The 21,061-nt window shown below is 44.6% G+C and overlaps 2 protein-coding genes across 2 annotated transcripts; one reads left to right on the forward strand and one right to left on the reverse strand.

Moving 5' to 3' along the window:
- Window positions 1-231: 231 nt before the first annotated feature.
- On the reverse strand, window positions 232-20,970 carry CCT6 (chaperonin containing TCP1 subunit 6). Its single transcript, XM_070533886.1, has 10 exons — window positions 20,743-20,970; window positions 17,733-17,796; window positions 16,991-17,125; window positions 11,216-11,607; window positions 10,158-10,317; window positions 9,679-9,761; window positions 6,858-7,102; window positions 5,157-5,393; window positions 1,471-1,543; window positions 232-396 (listed from the first exon to the last, which is right to left on the reverse strand). Exons 1-10 carry the CDS (start codon window positions 20,877-20,879, stop codon window positions 327-329), a joined length of 1,596 nt encoding a protein of 531 aa, XP_070389987.1. The 5' UTR covers window positions 20,880-20,970; the 3' UTR covers window positions 232-326.
- LOC139056457 (tigger transposable element-derived protein 6-like) lies at window positions 2,516-4,745 on the forward strand. Its single transcript, XM_070534703.1, has one exon. It carries the CDS (start codon window positions 3,216-3,218, stop codon window positions 4,743-4,745), a length of 1,530 nt encoding a protein of 509 aa, XP_070390804.1. The 5' UTR covers window positions 2,516-3,215.
- Window positions 20,971-21,061: the final 91 nt, after the last annotated feature.

Consider the following 21,061-nt stretch of genomic DNA (forward strand, 5'->3'; position numbering starts at 1 on the left):
TCCTACGGACCGGTGTCAATAGGCCTACCAAGTCACTACCTTTGATTACACCATTTCCAGGATGAGCCCCATTTACTCGGCCGAACAACCGCCCATGCAAAGTGGGTTGAAGAAACAAAGAAAGCTCTTCAAAAGTGAGAAATGGTGCTGCATGTACTGCCACTATGTGCATTGACATGTTAACGATATCACATTACTGAATGATACTGGAAACCACAAAAAGAGGCGAACTCTACAAACAATAATTTATTCTTGGACAGCAGCAGCACAAGCAGATGAGATAGAGAGAACAGCAAGTGTGTCCAGATGGAAATGGTGCAAAATTTTTATTTGGGTCCCTTGACTCCGCCAAACATGATTTCATCCACCAACAGCAGGTTGCTTGCAATGACCGTGCTGAAAAACGAAACACGAACGTGTCTGTGAAGTAAACTTCAATATTGCACATGCAAGAAATGCGAGCTGGCGGCACAGCCTACCACGGCAACAGCCAAATGTAGCTAGGACAAAGAAATTTGCAGCTTGCTGCTGTCAAAATACATGTGAAACATGTGCTAGCGATACATATCTGAGTCAATCAATAGGAGTGCTTTCTGCGTGCATATGGCAGCAGTATAGGTTTAAAGCTGAAAAATGGGCTAGTTGGTTCTGCGTTAAGTGCACTATAAGAACAGTAACGATCCACGACGCTACTTTCGTTTTACTTGCTTTTTTTGCTTTTATTATTGCACATAGAAGTACGGCGCTGCGGCTATCTGAAACTCTGATCTCTTCTCTTTACGACAGTACAAACAGAAAGCCATGCAAAGCCAGGTTTTCTATTCATCTTTTGTTGACTGCACACTATAAAAGTGCAATTTTCTCAACATCTGCTCCACATTTCACCTTAATATTGCCCCATGTGGTAAAAGGGAACAACCAAGGATCGCATGAAATAAAGAGAATCAGGAAATTTGACTAGGTTGCCCATTGTAAGCGTCAGGTCACGCCTAAAGGGGGTGATGTAGTCAAACGGAGCAGTGGGTGGAATTTTCCCTGCCACCCACGGTAGAAGAACCTCGAATGACGTGGCACACTCAACTGCAGTTGATGCTCTTATAGGTGGTGATCTCGGTTCTGCAGTCTTTTTTATGTGATCTATTGCTGACAAAGCCTTTCACTTTCGCTGGGATAACTCCTTTGTGAAAATAGTTTTCATTCATTTACTACCTCGTTCACTGTAAAGGAGCGCACAGTCGTCAAATATTAGTTCCGAGACCTGAAAATTACGAGCTTCATGCTCTCGGCATTCATTATAACTGTGATTGTCCTATAAGTGGACTCAACTGGATCATCTTTCTTAGCCACTTCCACAACATAGTACACAATAATCGTGACAGTCAACCAATTTTCCAACAAGAATTCATTTCATGAAGACATTATTATAGACCCAGTAAATGTTATCACATAGAAGAAAGAGGCTGCACCTACCATGAGTTGAGAAGCTGCCTCTTCACGCAGTAGTTGTCAAATATGCCCTCATTGGCAGGAATCAAAGCCTCCCCTGAAAAGATGAATAAACCTTTTCATACATGCAAGCAAAGAAACTACAAAATTATGCGTGGATGACTGCACATCACTAGACATAAGTTTGGACTTCCCTTTTTATGAATTATGAATTATCAGGGGCCAACCTATGCACAGCATCAACCCACAAAAGTATGTTTGTTTGTGGCCTGGCATATTCGTGGAACGGGTTTCACATTTGGCTGCAACTTGAACTCCGAAATTGGCTAAGGCTCAAATTTGACGTTGGAGTGTTTCTAGTCGATTAACTAGCTAAAGACATCAGTGTGTTGCCTTGCCCGTACGATCAGTCCCTCGCAATGCCTGCAATGCTGTGTAAGTGCTATCAGGTGTGTCAATCAAAAGCCTCCATGGACTTAGCATCACTCAGACGGAAGACAGTGCTGCTCTCCGAAGCAGAAAAAAACTTTATAGTCGCCTGGTCTGCTGCACAGAAGCGCAGCAGTCGGCTGCGCTTCTAGATGTCTACGCCGTGCCTGTCGAGATCTCATCGAGATCATGTTGGTCAAGAGCTCGCGAGATGCAAAAAGCAGATGATGCCCCTGTGGAGTGAGCGCTGCATCAATGGTCAACCGTGCTGGAGTGATGTGGCGGGCGCAGCCAATCGGAGACTCCAGAACGACCTTCAATCATTTGCTTTTAAAATTATGGGGTTTTACGTAACAAAACCACTTTCTGGTTATGAGATATGCCGTAGTGGAGGACTCCGGAATGGGGTTCTTTAATGTGCACCTAAATCTAAGTACATGGGTATTTTCGCATTTCGCCCCCATTGAAATGCGGCCACCGTGGCTGGGATTCGATACCGCAACCTCGTGCTCAGCAGCCTAACACCATGGCCACTGAGCAACCACGACGGGTAATCATTTGCTTTTGTTTGCTTGTTTCAGTATGGAGGAGATAGCTGAAGCTGCAAATTTGAAGGTGAGGACACGCACTCTCCGTCGAGACCAAGGTCGTGGCACTTGGTTGCGCTGTTCCGGAGATATTGCGGCTTGACAAGCACTGTTCTTTCGTGATTTCCACAAAACCTTCGCCACCTTGGCTGATACAACAAAATTTAAGAGACAATATTTCAGAATCAGAAAAAGGATTATAGAAACTGGAAATGTGATTTAAAATATATACAGTCGAACCCCGCTACAACGAACGCCGCTTCAACGAAATGTCCGGTTCAACGAATAATTCTCAGTTCCCCGTCAGCTGCCCATAGGAGTCAATGCATAAATATCCTCACCACAACGAACACTTTTTCTTATGCCGTTCCGCTTTAACGAAATCTGACGAAGTAATTCCAGGCTCGAAACTTAATTTGCCGCGCAGGAAACGCAATTTCGAACATTTTGCACATAAAAAAGCGTCTGCAAAGTTATCATCGCGTGTTGGCACCACAAGAAACTGCCGTTGATGACCGAGCATGGGGGCCGCCATTGCTCGATGGCGACGGCGATGAGACTGGCCTACCTTTGGGATTGGCTTGAAACTTTTTAGCCGCAGACAATCCAAAGCCGACACTCAGTCGTCTCGTCAACCATGCTGCATCTCGGCGCCGTTGGTGTGTGCTAGTGCAATTGGCAGTTCGTGTTGTGCACGTGTTGCGGTATTCGATTTGATCAGAGAAGCCGTTCTGTTTTAGCGTGCTTTCCGACATGGCGCCGCCATGTCGAAAGTTTTTATCCCTGAAGGATAAAGCTCGGATCCTGGCCGCAGTCGCAAGCGGAGAGAAGAAAGGCGACGTTGCGAAGAAGTTTGAGATTTCTCCCAGTTCGCTGTCCACCATCTTGAAGTCAAAAGAAGCAATAGAGCAAGCTCTTGCTTCGGGCACATCAGCCAAGCGGAAGAAGCTGACGCCGTCGGCGCACGAGGACCTCGACAAGGCCATGTACGCGTGGTTTGTCGAGACGAGGGCAAAAAACATACCGATCAGTGGAAACGCCGTGCAGCAGAAGGCCCTGAATTACGCTTGCCTGCTGGGAATCGACGATTTCAAGGCGAGCACAGGCTGGCTCAGCAGGTTCAAGGCCCGCCATGACATTGTCGGCAAGACGCTCTCTGGCGAGTCGGCATCGGCAGACACAGGCAACGCATCCGCCTGGATCTCTACAAACGTTTCGACGTTGTTGAAAGACTATGCCAAGTGTGACATATACAACGCTGACAAGACAGGCCTGTTTTACGAGATGCTGCCGTCAAAAACCCTCGAAATGAAAGGTCAGCGTTGCCACGGTGGTAAACACAGTAAGAAGCGCGTGACCGTGCTGCTGTGCGCCAATGCGGACGGATCAGACAAGCGCCCACCGCTAGTCATTGGGAAGAGTGCGAGGCCCCGTTGCTTTAAAGGTAACAGGAGCCTTCCCGTAAAATATGTCGCCAACAGCCGCTCCTGGATGACGCGGGCCATTTTCTCCGAGTGGGTCGCGTCATTTGACTGCGACATGAGGAGGCAGGGCCGGCGGGTGTGCTTATTGCTGGACAATTGCTCCGCCCATCATATTCTGGATGTGGAGCTCACAAATGTGGAGCTTAAGTACTTTCCGCCGAACTGCACTTCGATCATACAGCCACTTGACCAAGGTGTCATTAGAAGTATGAAGTGCGCCTACCGCCAGCGAGTGATGCAGCGTCTCCTATTGAACGTGGAGACCGGTCGCGACACCAAGTTAGACCTGTACATGGCGCTGCAGATGATGGCTGCTGCGTGGGCTGCAACTGGACGGCCAGTTATCGCGAACTGCTTCACGCACGCTGGCTTCAAGCTTGGAGACCCAGACATCGACTCCGCTGAGGATGCTGCTGACTGCAACGGAGCAGTGCAACCGCCAGCAGACGTAATTGCGTCCTGGGCGGCCCTTCAAGGTGCCGGAAGTGTGCCATCCAGTGTCGAGCTGGATGATTTCATCGACGCTGACGTCAATGTGATCGCCCGTGAAGAATTGAGCGATGAGGACATCATAAAAAGTGTCCGCGACGACGGGGGGCAGTCGGATGACGACGAAGTGCCAGACCTGCATCCACCGGCCACATCTCGCGTACTGGATGCGTTCGATGTCATCAGAAACAGCGTGGCTGTGCATGATGACGACGTCGCGATGCAGCTACTCTCCGAATGCGAAAATCGCGTCATGATGCTCCTAGGAAAAAAAGGGAAGCAGTCCACACTGCTTGACTTCTGGAAATAAAAGTTTGTTTGTGGTTTACCAGTTCAGGTTAGCCATATTTTTGTGAATTTCACAACAACGAAATTTCCGCTTCTACGAATTTTTTTTCGTGCACCGTCAATTTCGTTGTAGCGGGACTCGACTGTATATATATTCTCTGGCCATTTTTAGCTATACGAAAGCTGCATCCCCCTTTTTCTCAAACGCAGGTTGCAAGGAGCAAACATCAAATGCTTTGGAAGGAAGACACACTGAAGTGAGCCCATTTCAAGGCACCCCAATTGGAGATCTTCGGTAGTCTCTGCAGAAACAGAGAGGCACTTTATGCCTAACATTGGCTGAATGATCGCAGCACCAGAGTTTCCTCCAGCAGTTTCAAGTGGGAAACTCTACCAACTAAAGCAACAGACAAGTGCCCAGCGGGCCACACACCAGTGCGCAGGTTGAGACCAATGGGCTGCTGTGCCTGCTGCTGCTCTCTCTGCAGCCGCACCAGTGCATCCTGTGGGTCCAGGCCACTGTTGGACGCCAGCGTCTTAACAATGATGAGGAGCGCGTCCGCAAACGCCTGCACTCCAAGCTGTGCCTTGCCTTCAACCGTTGGACGCATTGCGACCAGGGCTGCATGCGCTGCCAGCTCAAAGGCCCCGGCCCCAGGCACCACGCAACCTGCACAGCACAGTGCAAACAATGTTTTCAGACACGATGAGGGGGGCTGCGCAATGCCCAAAACAGTGCGGAACACTGAATGCTTGGCAATGCACTACACAGACATAAATCATCAGAAAGGAAACTCTCACATACAAAAACAAAAAAAAAATTTCAGGGAATCCAAATCCACGCAATATAATGTGTAGATCACGTTGAAAGTTCTAGCAATTTGCTATATTTACTCGATTACAAAGCACACACGTCTTATGTAAAAAAAAAAACAAAGTCCTTTACAGTGCCACGCACCTCATGCTTTCATGCAAAAATACTACTTTCTCACATTTGGAAAAACAGATTTATTTCCAAAGCATTAAAGTTGTGATGAATAAAAAAAAGTCGCACTTTCAGCCAAAAGGCGAAGCATTGACTGCGATAGCAAATTAGCAGACAGCTACACGAAGTAAGGATAGTAGTTTTATCAGCCGTGTAAACTCGTAAACATTCACTTACTAACTTTAAGCGCGGTGTCACCAGCACACAAGCAAATGTGAACACGCCGCACTCGATGACTGCAGAAACTCGCTGTGAAAATGCTGGCGTAAGGGGCAGCACCAGTGAGTGAATTTACCTTCGTGCTGCCTCTCTCTTCAATGTGAACTAAGCGTAGAGAACACAGCACGATGCGCCTAGACGCATAGGCTCTGTCCCCATCAAAGATCACTTTGAAAACGGGGCCCGCGTGGCCGCTTGCGGGTGAGCCGTATGCAGCAGCCACCAAACTAGAATGCCTCTTCTCTTTGCGCCAGTTCCGCACTCAAGTTTCAGGAACTCCGAACGCCTGTGATGTAGCCCGATTTCCATACACGTAATCACTTTACTTTTAAATGCAGCATCATGATGAACTCTGCTCGCCTTCAGTCGGGGCACGTCCATCCTTATAAAGCAACCACAGGAAAGGGGAAGACAGACAATGGACTGAGCACACATACTACAGCACATGGAGGAAGCTACAGCAGTTAGGCTTGAAGCGTGTACGAGGCGGCCATCTTGAAATGGCAATGCCAATATGGTAACGCAGATTTAGGGTCGTACTCGATTCTAACACACACGTTTGGAACCAATTCACCGAAAAAAAAGTGCACTTTTTTGATGATTTGTATTTAACTTTGTATATATTATTGCACCTTACATTTTTTTTCTCTATTGCCTATCAAAAGTACATCATGCTGTACTCCACCCTGCTAAAATCCCAACTTGGCATTGCGGTATTTACAAATAAATAATAATAGTGTTAGATCCGAGCGAATACTGCACTTTTCCTTTAATAAGCGACGCTAAGATTCAGCAGGCTGGTTAGTTCTGCACTTGTGAGACAATATCCCATGCAATTATTACCTCTTATGCAAAAAAAAAAATCTTTTCGAAGTGCTAGCATGAGCTTTCTATTAGGCGAACACTGACTGCACTGTTCTTGCCACTCACCGTCTTCAATTGCGTTCTTGACGGCACGCAGTCCATCGTACACAGCATCCTTGATCTGAGTGAGGGTGTGCTTGGTGGGTCCCTTGATGAGCACTGTGACTGAGCGCGGGTTCTTCAGCTCCTCCACAAAGGTGAACTTGTTCTCGCCAAGCACATGCTCGTACACGACTCCAGCGTGGCCAAGCACGTCCGGGGTCAGCTCCTCGAAGGAGTTCATGGCCTTGCAGCCGCACGCCAGCGCCAGCCTGGAACCAAAGGCGGGTGTTCAGGTCACGTAAGCTTAAGTGCCGAGGCATTGTGACATCACGCAAAAAAAAAAAAAAAGACGGTCTACAGACATTTTTTTTCCCCTTTCATCTTAACGAACTTCAACAGCTGCTGAGGCTATATTCTCGCCGAAAAACTTTCTAGGAAATCACTTCAGTGCATGCCCAGTGACAGGAATTACTGAAGCAGATGGCACTTACAGGCACTACTACTTTCATCAGTTACTTCCCCTTCACCCAGTTTCTCAGTCCAGTCGCTGGATAGGCTACGGAAATATTATGGAAGCGATAGCACATTTACTTCCACAATGAACACACTTTCTTGCAGAAAAAAAAAAAAAAAACATTTTATGTGAAACTGAAAATTGGTGGACAAGCCTTCATTGCAGAAGACACTGTTTCTGGCGAACATATTGTAATGGTAGGAACAGTGCACAGTTGTAGTGGTAGGAACAGTGTTTTAAGAAGTTTAAAAAAGCAGAAGCAAACTTCAAGCAGCAGAGACTGGCCAGCAAACACACTGGTTTTAGATCACAGTGACATTTTCAAGGACTTCGCAGCTACTGACTTTGCCTGCTCAGGAACACTTTCGAATAAGCTTGCTCAAAGCAAGTCCCTCTGATGTCCTTTCAGCATAAGGAGACTTCTGAGGGTATTGGCCACAGACCGAAGAGCGAAACTCTGCGCGGACCTTGTTTTATTATTGCTGTGGAGTGTATCTGTCCACACATCGAATGTTTCTTACGTGTGCCCACTGTATGCCACATCTTAGTTCATTCAATAAGTTCAGCAAAAGTTTAGAAGACTGCACGTTGATGAACTAAACTAAATGGGGGACGTGGCTAGGAAACTTTTTTTATTGATGTGAACAAATTTGTCAAATTTGGCATTCAGGTGCGATTTGTTATGCCGATATTGTAAATGAAATTAGTTTTGTGCTACCTATTATAGTTCTCGAGTTACGACAATTAACAGCCTGTAATAGTCATCCCCAAATCAATTAATTAATTACACATAAGTTTGCCTAAGATTTTCACAGCCGCATGTTCACAAAGACCCATTCTGTGCAATAAAGAAATTGGTTGATTTTTGAAATGCCAAAATGAGCTTAAAAATATTTTTAAAAACTTTCCTATGCATTGTCTTACTAACGACTTTTGCAAAAAAAAATTATGCGGTACAGTTAAAGATGGACAGCTTTACTGTACTCATCAATGTTTCAGGATGTACGTGCAAAAGACAATGATTTTGTCTTAATCGTGAAATGGCACTGGGATGACTGAAAGCAACTGCACAAAAAATGAAAGCCAAGAAAACAGAGCTCCAAGTTTCATTTGTTGCAAATATTTAAATATTTACTTTGAGCACATAAAACCTGCCTGGGATGTAGTCATTTGCCTGTGAGGGCGCATTTTCTTAACATTCTGATGTTTTTTGCTTTCTTGCAGCAGTTTCGTGCACATTAGTTGACTTTTTGATCATCGTGCATTGATCCGTAGCGCAGAGGTAGAGGACAGTGCATTCGAAATGTCCGCCCTTTCCTCTCGTTGCGCCACTTGTTTATTAGTGAGAGTTGGAGCTGAAATCCACAGATGAATATTTGACGCGAAAACTTCTGCTCTGCTGATGTCGCGTTGCCGTCACGACCACATGCAAATGCACCATAGCCTACGGTCGCGCTTCCCCGGTCACCCACGTGCGCCAGTCATGCCTCGTCAACAAGCTCGGCGGCGTCTGCTTCTACGAGTAGTTTGCTCCCCCTTTGCCACGCCTTTCGTGGTCTTCCATAAACGTGGGCCGTTCGGAACTTGATTCCTTTGAGGCTCATCCCAAAAAACGTGCGATAGCTGCCACGATTCTCAATCACATTGACTAGTACACGTAGCTCGCCGCTGCACAAATGCGCGCAAGAGAGGTTCGTCAGCAATTCAAATCTATAACAGCCAATAGGAGCGCACCCTGTGCCCCACGTGACTACTGTGCCCAATCGCAATGCCACATTTGCCTTTTTTCGCTTGCGTTCGCTGGGCGGAGAAATATGTCGCTTCGGCTATCTTTAGCTCTGATCTCTCCTCTTTCAATGATACCAAGATGGCGGCGCTGCATCAACGGATAGCCAGCCAATCCGCAGTATGACAGGGCCAGATTTTTTCACAATTTTTGATGACAGCACTCTAGGAAAGTGCTGTTTTCTCGATTTTGACCACGTATTTCACCACGTCATAAATAAAGGTCCACGGATCGCGAAAAAAAATGAAAAGATACAAAACTTTGATAATTTGGCCACTTCAATTGTCACGTCCCTCTTAAACTCAAGTTTAGGAGAACTTGACGCAACATTCTTCAAAACGTAGGACAAGCCCAAATTTGTAGTTAACTTCACAGTAAGTTTACCAAAATTTGGGAGAGTTGGCAGGTGTTAATTCACATATGCAAACAAAATGGGCATGGGTTCATTGAACTCTTCGAACTATAAAAAAAGAGCAATGCTGACAGACACAAAGCAGTATGGTAAAGTGCTGGGTGCAGACTAAAAAAAAAATGATAAAACTCACCGCTCCATGTTCCTTCGCTTGGCACGCCTCAGGGCCACAATGCCTTCCTTGGCCAGAAGGTCCAGAGACATGGGGTCAATTCCCTAAAAGAATGAGAGGACAAAATGGGCAACTCAGAATGTTTCGCATTCAAAATGACCTACTTCGACCACAGAACACAGCTGGCAAAAGTATCAGCCACAGCGTAATCACAGTGCCAAATGAAAAAAAGTAAGAAAGAAAGCAATGCATTTCAACGAACAAAAATCTGCCACAAGTGTTAGCTACTGATAAAGTTTTGTTTACAGATTACAACTGTTGTCTGAATGGTAAATTGCAGCACATCCACAAGATAGCGATAGGTTTCTCAAGTTGATAGCACCCAGCACAGTTTGTATTCAACAAGAAAGATTATGTCACAATATAGCACGGGCTGTCGGTGCGAGACGGGACAAGCTGAACAAAGGAACCAGCATCTAAAAGAAATAAAAGCTTCTCACCTGCTGATTGATGACGACAAAGTTCTTTTCCGGGGTATCGCAGACCTTGCGCTTGAGCTCAATGATCTTGTGCACCCTGTTCTCAATGAATTGCCGCTCAGCCTGGACCAGCTTCTCACGCTCGTCGGCAGACTTGTAGAAGAAGCCAGCATTCACTTCCCTGCAGACAGGAAAAATATGGCAGTGTGAGCAATGCACACAAAATCAAAGCCGAACTGCTGCTTCTTTGTCATCTTGTGTCACTCATTGTAAAGTCCGGCCCAGAAAACATGATAATGAAAATGATCTCCTCGAGTTCTCTTTTTTATGCTAATACATTTGAGGGGCACCGTTTCAAATTGTTTCCGAGCAGAGTGGACCCCCACTTACATGTTAAAAAAAGAGAGAGAGAGACGAGGAAACCAAGAGCCAGTAGATACATACTTCCCCAACAAACATGTTTCAAATAAATAGTTTTTGTTGTTTTCCACCATGATTGCGGGAACAAGGAAATCAAATGAAATGTGACTATATCAATAAAGCTATGTACTACACAGTTCTGCACAAATAATTTGAAGGTTGCCTTAGGCGAAATCATATAAATATTGATCCAAGACAAGCCACAAATAAAGATGCAGACTGGCATATGCACACAGAGCGAGATTTCATGCTGCTTACTACAGAGGCCCCAGGAAATGAAGTACACATGCGCAAAGCTTTTATGTGCTCTAAAATGGACTAACGTTTGCCCCACATCTGGGGCAGCCTTTCATAACATTAAATTTCTCTTTTCATTCCTTGCTACTTGTCACCCATTGCACCAAGGGGCTAATCCAAGCAATAACAGTGGCACAGTTGTGTCTGAGCCAATGATGAATAGTTTTTTAAAAGAATGGGAAATAAGTTGTTACAGAAAACAGGCCTTACGGTTTCGTTTACACGCACAGGAATCTCAGCAGACGAATTTTCCGATACCCTCTGCCCTCTCACAACAAGTCACAAAACAAAACTAACCAGCAAATCTGTCATCAAAGGAAGCAGAAAAAAAAAAGTAGGCGTGAGTCACTGCTTGTACGTACGTCTTCTCATACTCCAGGGAAACATTACAGGCCAGCACATAGGCATTGCGGACCAGCTTCTTCATGTCCGGATGCCTCGCCCCGTGGTCCAGCACGAGTCCGCGCACCAGCTGGGTGTCCATGTCTGTCTTGTGCTGCATCTCCATTATCTCCACCATGTGCAGGTTCAGTTCCTCTCCCGGCCTCTGTATCGCCAGCACGGCGTCCACGCACACCTCCGTCAGGTGCTGAGCCAGCTCGGGGCTCACCTTGGTGGCAAGCGCCGTGTGTGCCACCCGCACCAGCAGGTCCCGGTCCACTTCGCTCGGGGTTATCTTGAGGGTCTCCAGCACTTCCAACGCTTTCACCAGTGCCTTCTCAAAGCCATCTGCCACGATGCGAGGGTGCAGGCCCTGCAAGGATGCAAAAATAGTTTTTTTAAAAGGTAAGTTATGAGGTTAAAAATTAATTTAAAATTATAGAAATTTAGATAAAGTTATGCTCAAACTCCAATCTGATTATGAGGCACACCATAGTCAGAGACTCAAGATTAACTCAGACTGATTGGGGTTCTTAAAGGCGCGCCTAAATTTAAGCACACGTTTTGTATTTTCCCCTCTTGAAATGAAACTGTCACGACTGGGATAGAACCTGCAACTTCAAACTCAGTAGCAAAACTTCATAGCTACTGACTTACTGCAATGGTTGCAAGGGTGCAAGCATGAAGCTTTATTTAACCCACGAGTTAAGGGGAGGCTCTGGCTCGGGCACAACTCTGATGCCGCCTATTCAAATACATGTAAAAAGCAGGAATGCTTTTCCGAGACAACCAGTCCGCCGATCTTAATGAAATTTGTTGCACCAGAGAGAGAATGTTAAATTCTAGTGACTGCTGGAAGCGGAACTTTCATTTAGGGCCCACATTTTTTAAAAAGGAGCGTTAAAAAATTAAGTCTGAAAAAAAAAAAAGAATTGGAAGCACGAAGTTTACAAATTCGTAGCTTGACACTAAGAACAGACATCACAGTTCTGTAAACTGCACGCAAAGCGCATCTAAAGTGAATCCAAAGCAGTCAAATCTGATTTATCAATTTACATCTAATGTGAATTTGTTACATTGTTTGAAAGGGTTTTGCACAAGTCCTGCTCACGTATTACTGGTCTGTCTGAGAGCCATATATTATGCATCAATTTTGTCCGCTGTAGGTGTACTACAGTCAAACCTCGATATAACGAACACGCATATAACGAATTATTGAATATATCGAACTCTTCCGAAATATTTTTGTCAAACACATGTATTTTTAACTTCCTTTAGCGAACGCGGTTTGGCATAAAACGGATATAACGAACTTCGCGACGCCAAGCCCTACCTCCATTTACTAGTAGGCGGCAGGCTTCGTTGCACTACAGCTGTGTTGTGCGGCGCAGCAAACGTTCAGGACTACCTCGCAGGCGCTGACAGCTCCACAGATGCCACGTCGTCATCGAGAGTTGACAGCCAAAGAAATCGTCCGCATCTCACAACCGCTGACAGCGCCGCTTCAGCAGCGGTGTGATCAAATGTTGCTTTTGCGTTTTAGTGTTAGCAGTGGCGTGGCCGTCGTAGCGTTGTGTGGAGGCTCTTTCGGTGGTCGTGTCGAGTGCGGTGCGCGGGTGTGTGTAGTGCTGTGATGGCGATGAATGTGAAAAAAAAGAGTGGCACTGACGTTAAAGACCATGCTCGAGATTATTCAACGTGCAGTGCTATTGAGGGCAGTGGGTTTGCCCTTGTTGAGTGTTTGCAAACTGTGGAACAGGGCGTGATACGGTATGCGATCAACACAAAGAAGCAGGCCGTGATAACGCAGTTTTTTGAGCGTAAATAAATGAACGTGACCCAAGTAAGCATCGTTCGAGTTGCTGTGCCTTCTCTGATTGAATTCTGCTCCTCTTGCATGTATTTTTTACGAAATTTTATATTACGAATTATGGATATAGCGAACTAATTTCCGAATTTTTAACTGTTCGTTATAACGAGGTTTCACTGTATTAGAAACAGTTTACCGAGTTGTGATATCGCTTTACATCACTGAGTTACACAGTTGTAAGCTTTATAGTTTCATTTTCTGAAAATTCATGATTTTAAACAATTTTGATTAAAATATTGATGGCGTAAATGAAATGCTTGCTGCCAACGTTCACTAGATTTTAACTTTTTTCTTTTAAATGCAAGAAACCTCATCAGATTTGATTGCCAAAGAAAAATGATTTCTCCTTTCCCATGAGTATTTAGGTAGGAGGCCCCGAGCTAAAGCTTCTCATCAAGCATGAAGCTTTAACACAAGTTACCACGTGGGAACTACCACCTGGTTCAAGTCCGTACACATCATCTAACATAAAGCTTCCAATCTTTAGACATAGTCTTCAACTGTTTTACCATTTTTTTTTTCGTTTGCATCTAGTGTAAAGTGCAACTGGGGCTGTATTCTCAAGCTATCACCTTTGCAAGGTTCTGCCGTGATGTGACACCGGACGCATTCCCATAGAGAACCGGCAGCATTCCTGACCACATATCTATGCCAATGTATCTGGTGTCAAGTCACTCAAAATCTCAATGAAATGATCCCCAAAAGGGATCACTTGAAACATGCTGCCCGTGATTTCAAAAGAATCAACATGTATATCAACTAGTCAAACAGTTCGAATATTACCACTTGTGGCATACACCACATTTGTTGTAGCTAATATGTTGTAGTAGATTGCCTCACAGAGTCCCTACAGAAGGAAGTCCATGAATTTTTAATAATCATGTTGAGCAGCAAAACAATTTTTGGCATGTTTTTAACAAATCTTAGTCTTTTTTTGGTTTTCACTATAATACTCTTCATATTACAAGGTTAGCAGGTATGGAGCCTATGGATACTGTAGAATTCCGTCATCATCAGACCGGGGCTGTCATGGCTACCCTTTTGGCCAATCAGAGCTGAAAAGATGGTGAATTTGACAGTGCCTAGAACAGCACCCCTAGTTATGGAAGGATCTGGTAGTGCCGCATGGCTTTTACAATGGATCAATACCAGCATGGCAAGTCAACACACAGACACAAAAAGGTGTGCCTCTTTGTGTGTGCCATTTTTTAATCATTCTAAAGACAGCTTAGCTTCATTGCATTTCGATAATTAAAAAGACACAAAAGAGAAGTGCTAAATTCGCTTACACTGATCAAGTATAGTACTATTCTGTCAAAATTATCAATTTTACAGGTAGGAGGTTAATTACTCTTAAAAAATGTGAGAACTTATGCTTCATATTTTTTAAAATTTTGTCCCAAAACCCTAGTGCCATTACATCAAGAGTGATGTCATGTAATTAAAAGTATGTTCCCATACCTGGGCTACTGTGGTGCTGCAAAAGTTCTCGAAACTACCGTACCTTAGTTCAGTTTTTGGTTCCTTTGGTATACAATGGAGCCCATCTTTAAACAAACATTAGGTAGCTAGGCCCAAGCAGATGACACCAAATTAATAATGAAAGGGTATTTTAAAGCAATTATTGGAAAAGATAAAATTTTATTTTGAACCAGATAGGAGCAGACAGATTCTGATTTTGGGGCAGCCTGGAGCACGTGAACTTTAATTTAGAGCATTAATAACATTACGTCAGGTAACAGTCAAAAGGACTTGAATGTTGCAACATCAAACAAGCAACCTAAAAGCATTTTTCATACTACTTTTTTATTAAGCGCTAGTGAAGTGACTGGAGGTGCTTGCCAACAGATGTGAAGAAGCTAGGGTTAGTGAATACCACAGTGGTTTCTTCAAAGGCATTACAAGGTAATATAACAGCGTGATTCTGAAGCACCTAATACTTTATTTTCCTACAGATGTTTCTCCATCTCTAGAAGCTTTGAAAGTGCAATCTGGAGCTGCCTTTTGCCAGATGGGTGGCCTCTTTGAACTTCTGCCATAGCTTTATGTTGGTGGACAGGAAAAGAATGACAAAGCACATCATCACGGTCACCATCCTTGCTTTTCTTGTTTTGAAACGTAGTTCAAATACAAAAAAGTTTTAAAAAAATTTAGAATATGGGGTTTTAGGTGCCAAAACCACTTTCTGATTATGAGGCACATCGTAGTGGAGGAGTCCGGAAATTTCTACCGCCTGGGGTTCTTTAATGCACCTAAATCTAAGTACATGGGTTTTTTAGCATTTTGCCCCCATCGGAATGCGGCCGCCATGGCCGGGTTTCGTTCCTGCAACCTCATGAAAAGTTTCACAAAGAACAATATGCAGTTTGCTTTGTTTTTGCAGACACTACCAAAAATTCAGTCTTCCACTATAGGAGCTTGCAATATGCCAAAATCAGTAGACACCATTGGCCCATGTGAAATGGAAATGTGAAGTACGCGAGCGTAGATACTCCAGCTCCAAAAAACGCAACTCATCATTTCTCCATGAGAGACAACCTAAGCCACTGCTGCATGCACACACACACAGCAATGAGGTCCACTGTAGAGTTAAAATGGAATGCACATAACAGAAAGAAAAGTGTCTTACCAGAAAAGAAAAAAAAAAGAAAGACGATAGCATAAGCTCAGTATCTCACGAACTAGAAATGAGTGTCAAAAAAAAAAATGGTGACACTGTTCGTTCAGCTACGGGAACACCAACCAGCATCAACTTCAAGCCCACATAATGTCATCATTAAAATTTGTGCCACAAAAGATCACAAAAACTATTTACATTTGGTCATCACTGTCCAAGCGCAGGATGGTGCATAGTCATTGACTAGTGAAAAATGAAACCAGAGGGAGGACTACTTGCACGACGCACCACACAGGCAACGAACTAAGCAGCTACGGAGACTGCACTAGCAATGTGAACATAGACCTGACCGATTCAAGGAATTCTATTGCACAAACTAAACATGGACCGAGAGCACAAATGACAATACGGGCATCATCCCGTATGTGTTCTTTGTCCATGTCTAGTTTGTGCCGTAGAATTTCTTGAATATGACACAGCAGCTAGCAGAACACATGGCCCACTAGCTAACCTCAATTGAAGCAACTCTCAGTTGACACAAAGTGACTAGATGTGGCTGTTCACACTCCACTGGTGGACAGAATACAAAAGTTACTTTTACATGATCTACGACGCCAACGAGACAACCTGCAGGGGAGCCGGCTATCTTTCACTAATGGATGCCGTGGCCATACCTGTTCTGGAGCAGCACAGTGCAATTTAGATCACTTTTCCACTTTCAGCGCAATATGGCACAGCTTTTTGCATGAGTGTCAGAATGCCACAATCTGTGCAGCATTCCCACCCCTGATGATGTCACAGCAGGTTGGTACAGAGACTTCAATGCAGCATCACCATTTATATTCCATTCTTGCTTTAATTTTTTCTGTATCTTCAAGCCTTCTCTCACTATTAAGAGTGGCATTTTTTTCTTTAGAGTCCCTTTAAGTCTGGATGTAACTTTTCCGGGACATACTTCTTGGGAGAAAATTAGAGTGATTAACACAAGCTCAAGTTTGTCCCAACATTGTTTTGCCAATAATGACTACCAGTACCTAGCCCGTCGCATTTTGATTTCAAGCAGTCTCCCCTTTTAAAGGATACAAAATTATTGGGCATAATGTGAACTCTGTCACAACGTACCGTAAGTTATCTTATAAATCAGTTGGCAAAATAACCTTCCGTGCTGCAATAAGAGTCTGAAATCTGCTTGTGACACCGATGACCCATGGACCAATGCTATCTTGGCTAAGGAGTTTGACAAAAAGTGAAAAAAAGAACATTACTAACCTCAGCAACGTAGAAGTCAGCCTGCTTGAGGAGCTCTCCAATGATGAGAACAGTTGACGTTGTTCCATCACCGGTGATGTCATTCTGTGCTGTGGAAGCCCTAGCAATGAGGTTTGCAGTGGGGAGCTGAATTTGCTGGAAGAGTGAACACGCACGTTGTGGCATGGCTGCTTCCATTTGAAACAAAGAAACAAACTTACAACAATGGTTACAAATAAATCCTGGAGGTTTCATCACTACATACTGCCAGCGCAGCCCAATATAGTATTGCACCCTTAAACAACGACAGCTTCAAGATTTGGTAGGCACATAAAAAAAATGCATAACCAGCTATGTGCTTATAACAATATTAGTAATAAAACCATACTGACAGCAAGATCAGCCTATTGGTCCACTGCAGGACAAAAGCCTTTACAAGAAGTGGCAAGTTACCCCTGCCCTATATTGGCCAGTTGACTCCTGCAAATGCTTACGTTAGCTCATGTTAGCAACTTGCGCCTGCGAACTTCCTGATCGCATCACTCTATCTAAACCTCTATAGCCCTCAACTGCATTTTCCCTATAAACATCAGAAAGGCAAAACGCTCACTTCAAAACAACCGCAACATCCTGGCCATTGGGAATAGGTCTATGTGGTAACACAACTTAAGTGCAGCTAATTAGGCCAGCTATTAGGCCAGCTGGGCATGGCCAATAGCTGGGCCATGCCCAGCTATTGAAGCACATTTGTGTCTGAACTTACCATTTCATGCAGCAAGACATTGCCGTCCTTCGTTATCTTTATATCACCGGCTCCCGATACAAGCCTAGAAAGAAAAATGGGAGGTGGAGAAATCCCAAAAGATAGCGCTGCGCTGCTTGCTTGTAAAAGAACGCACAGTTGAAGCCACTCCAATGGTGCAACTGCACCAGTTACATTCACAGACTGTCCTCTGTACTGCTATCTGCTGAAAGTTATAATCAACGTCATGCAAACACTATTTGAGATTGCTTTTACAAATGTAACAGTTTGAATTTGATTTGAAAGTGATCCCAATTCAAGAACTTGTTCTCAATTTCTCTATATATTCAGCCATGGCCAAACATATAACATTAGGATGATTACCGAGGCACCCTCACTGTTCATCACACAGAAATACTTTACTATTTCAACAAACTCGCAGATGATCTGCCACAGTAAATGTAATGCCACAAGAGACCAGTTACTAAGCAAGCCTGATGAAGTATCAATTTCCCCACATGCTAACTTGCAGCAGCCTAACGAATGCATTTTGAGGCTGCCATCACATTTGTTTTCTTGAATTCTCAACAGAGCTCCAAGAAATGCACCACTAATGTTAGATATAGTGGTGCTGTTTAATGAAAGAACACTAACTTCCCACCTATCATTACTATGGCACAAGGCTGTACTCTGTTTCACACTAAGCAGGCAATGCTGTAGAAGCTACGCTAGTAAGACAAAGAAGCCCCACTCCCCAGGCTTTGCAGTGAAGTTGTTTTGAACCTGAAAACGTTTCTATGAGATGACTACTTCATATATTACAATTTACCTTATGAATGTAAGGTTATGTCAGATCACAGTATCATTTGTGAACCTTCATGCCTTCAATATGCGAAATGCCAGGGAGTTTTATATTTCGTGCACCCAAAGTACTGGGTTTACAAAAGAATTCAAAAGGTTATACAAAAGAAAGCGAAAAGGGTACAAAAGAATGCAGGTGTGACGTGCCACTTAAGGTGTGCAAAGGTCCCTTTGGGTACCCGAAGCCGTTTAGGCTGCATACAACCTAAAACTTCCTTTACCATGTTTTGGCGGCAAGCACAAGCTTTTGAACTGTGGCCTGCTGGGCCACTCCATTTGTTTGGTGCTGAATATGTTCGGAACAGCGACACTTTCCATGTAATGTATCACTTTTTGCGATGTGAAAGCTCCAAGACAATGTCACATTGTTTTACATGACAGATACCTAGATCTTGCTTTCGTATGTGACACACAACTTTTTGCTTTTGAATACAAACAGTGGGGAAGGTTTCTTTAGCCTTTGTAGCATTGTGTGCTATGTATGAAACAGACCATAGGCCTTTATATGCACCTAGTCGCTTGATCTTTCATTATATGTCTAGACTAAATGAAATGGCCACTACTCGCCCTTAGCACGCAATCTGCCCAGTTGAGATCCCTAGAATATGCTTAACAGCATTGCATGTATAAGGGTGTAATAAAAGCTTTTTCACCTCTCTATTTTCAGAATGCAAAAGTAATTGGTATTTGTTCAATGTGCAATTCTTGGCCTATTCATAAATTGACATACTAAGGGCACAAACTGCCAACGATATCACAGGTGACATCGCTCGTAACAGTGACTGTAGTGCAACCGGTTCATAATGAGAGCACACATTTTTAAAAGCTATATATATTTCACAGGCAGCTAATATGGCAAGGTTCTGACTGGTGCTGTATATGTCGCGGGCCGCTTTTTTCATTGCGATGATAGGTTGGATCTTTTACAGGTATTGCTCCAGGAGGGCACATGTAACCGGCAAACGGAGGCCTCAGAAGAGCACCTGAGTTTATAATAAAGGAGGCGGCGCAAGATCTTCAGGGCACCCAAGGGGTAGCGGGGGAATCAAAGGTGGAAGCAGGGCGGCCCACGGGCTGAGGCCGAAACGTGCCAGGGGGCGTACGCATAAAAAAAAAATTGGCTGTCCGCTCTTGCGGACAGCCGCTCTTATACACCCCTGGCACGCGCAGGCCTCGGCGAGCCCCAACCCACGGACCAGTCCGAGTTCAAGCTTGGATGTCCTCGTAGCCGCTTTGGTGTCCCGGAGACGCCGCCAATAATTCGAAATAATGACACGTTGTTACATCTAGTAAAAAAACACGATTGAATAAATATGGTTACGTCCAGCCGCCGACTTGTAACTCTTTTTACTTGCGCTCGCGTCCGCACTTTCTGGAACCCCTTATACGTTCACCATGCACCAAATGGCCCAGCAAACCACACTACTAAATTGTAACGCTAAGTGCAGCACTACCCCGTCCCACGACTACTGCAACACCAGTCAGAACTTTGCCAGTTAATATTTACAGTTGTTTCTATGGGCAGGCGTTTATAGATTTCATTCGTGTTCATTTACATTTCAATAAATTCCGCAGAGGACATCTCTGGTAAGAGCTGTACCACAAACGCACAGCAAGGCGATTAGTCCTGCGAGTAGCGGCACGCGTAGGCAAGACAAGCACAGCCAGGCAAGGAACATTGTAAACCACTTTTCGCATTAGCAGCAAGCGCCTCGTGATGGACGCCCGTCTTCACTGCAGCACACCGATTAACTTGTCCATATATGGAATCAATGGGCCGTCACGAATGGTACTACACAAAATAATACAGAACGTTCGCGTTATAAAGGATCGTTAAGCTTTCCAACTCAACTATATAGCTGGTGCAAGCGAAACACCCTACCGTAAACGACCTCGCAATGGTGAAACGCCCTGTCGCGAACTTTCTAGAGTGGCCCCATCTCATGCCGGCGTTTCGTGCCGCCTTGCGGGACACCTGATCAAAACATCATCGATAATTCCTCACAGCTTGCACAAACAAACAATCAATTCCAATGGGGGCAACCTGGAGTAGCGTAACTGAAATTATCGCGGTGGAATTTTTGTTTAGCTCTCCCCAATACAGGCCAACAAACGAAATTAAAGAGACTCCGACGACGCTTAGGCTTAGATAGGCACAATGCCTACTCACATTTTCATCGTGCCTGTGGGGCCCAGATTCGTGCGAAGAACATTTTGCAGGCCCTTTGCAGCGTTGATGTTGACAGCGAGAGCCTGGGCGTGGCGTGCTACTTCAGCCTTGGGGTTTAGCGTAAGCACTGCAGCCATTTTTTTCACAAACTTGCTTCGCTACTTCGGAGCCGATTCACGTGTTCATTCACTCAAACGCCGTCCCGACTGAAATTGTGCTCTCATGGTTGCCCGCAGCGCTTACGGGCTTACGTGCGCCCGCCAAACCTAGCGCACGTTTTCAAATGGCTCAGCTGGGAACAGTGGAGAAATATGTTTCG

The sequence above is a fragment of the Dermacentor albipictus genome, chromosome 2 (genome assembly GCF_038994185.2).
Source record: "Dermacentor albipictus isolate Rhodes 1998 colony chromosome 2, USDA_Dalb.pri_finalv2, whole genome shotgun sequence".
NCBI lineage: Eukaryota > Metazoa > Arthropoda > Arachnida > Ixodida > Ixodidae > Dermacentor > Dermacentor albipictus.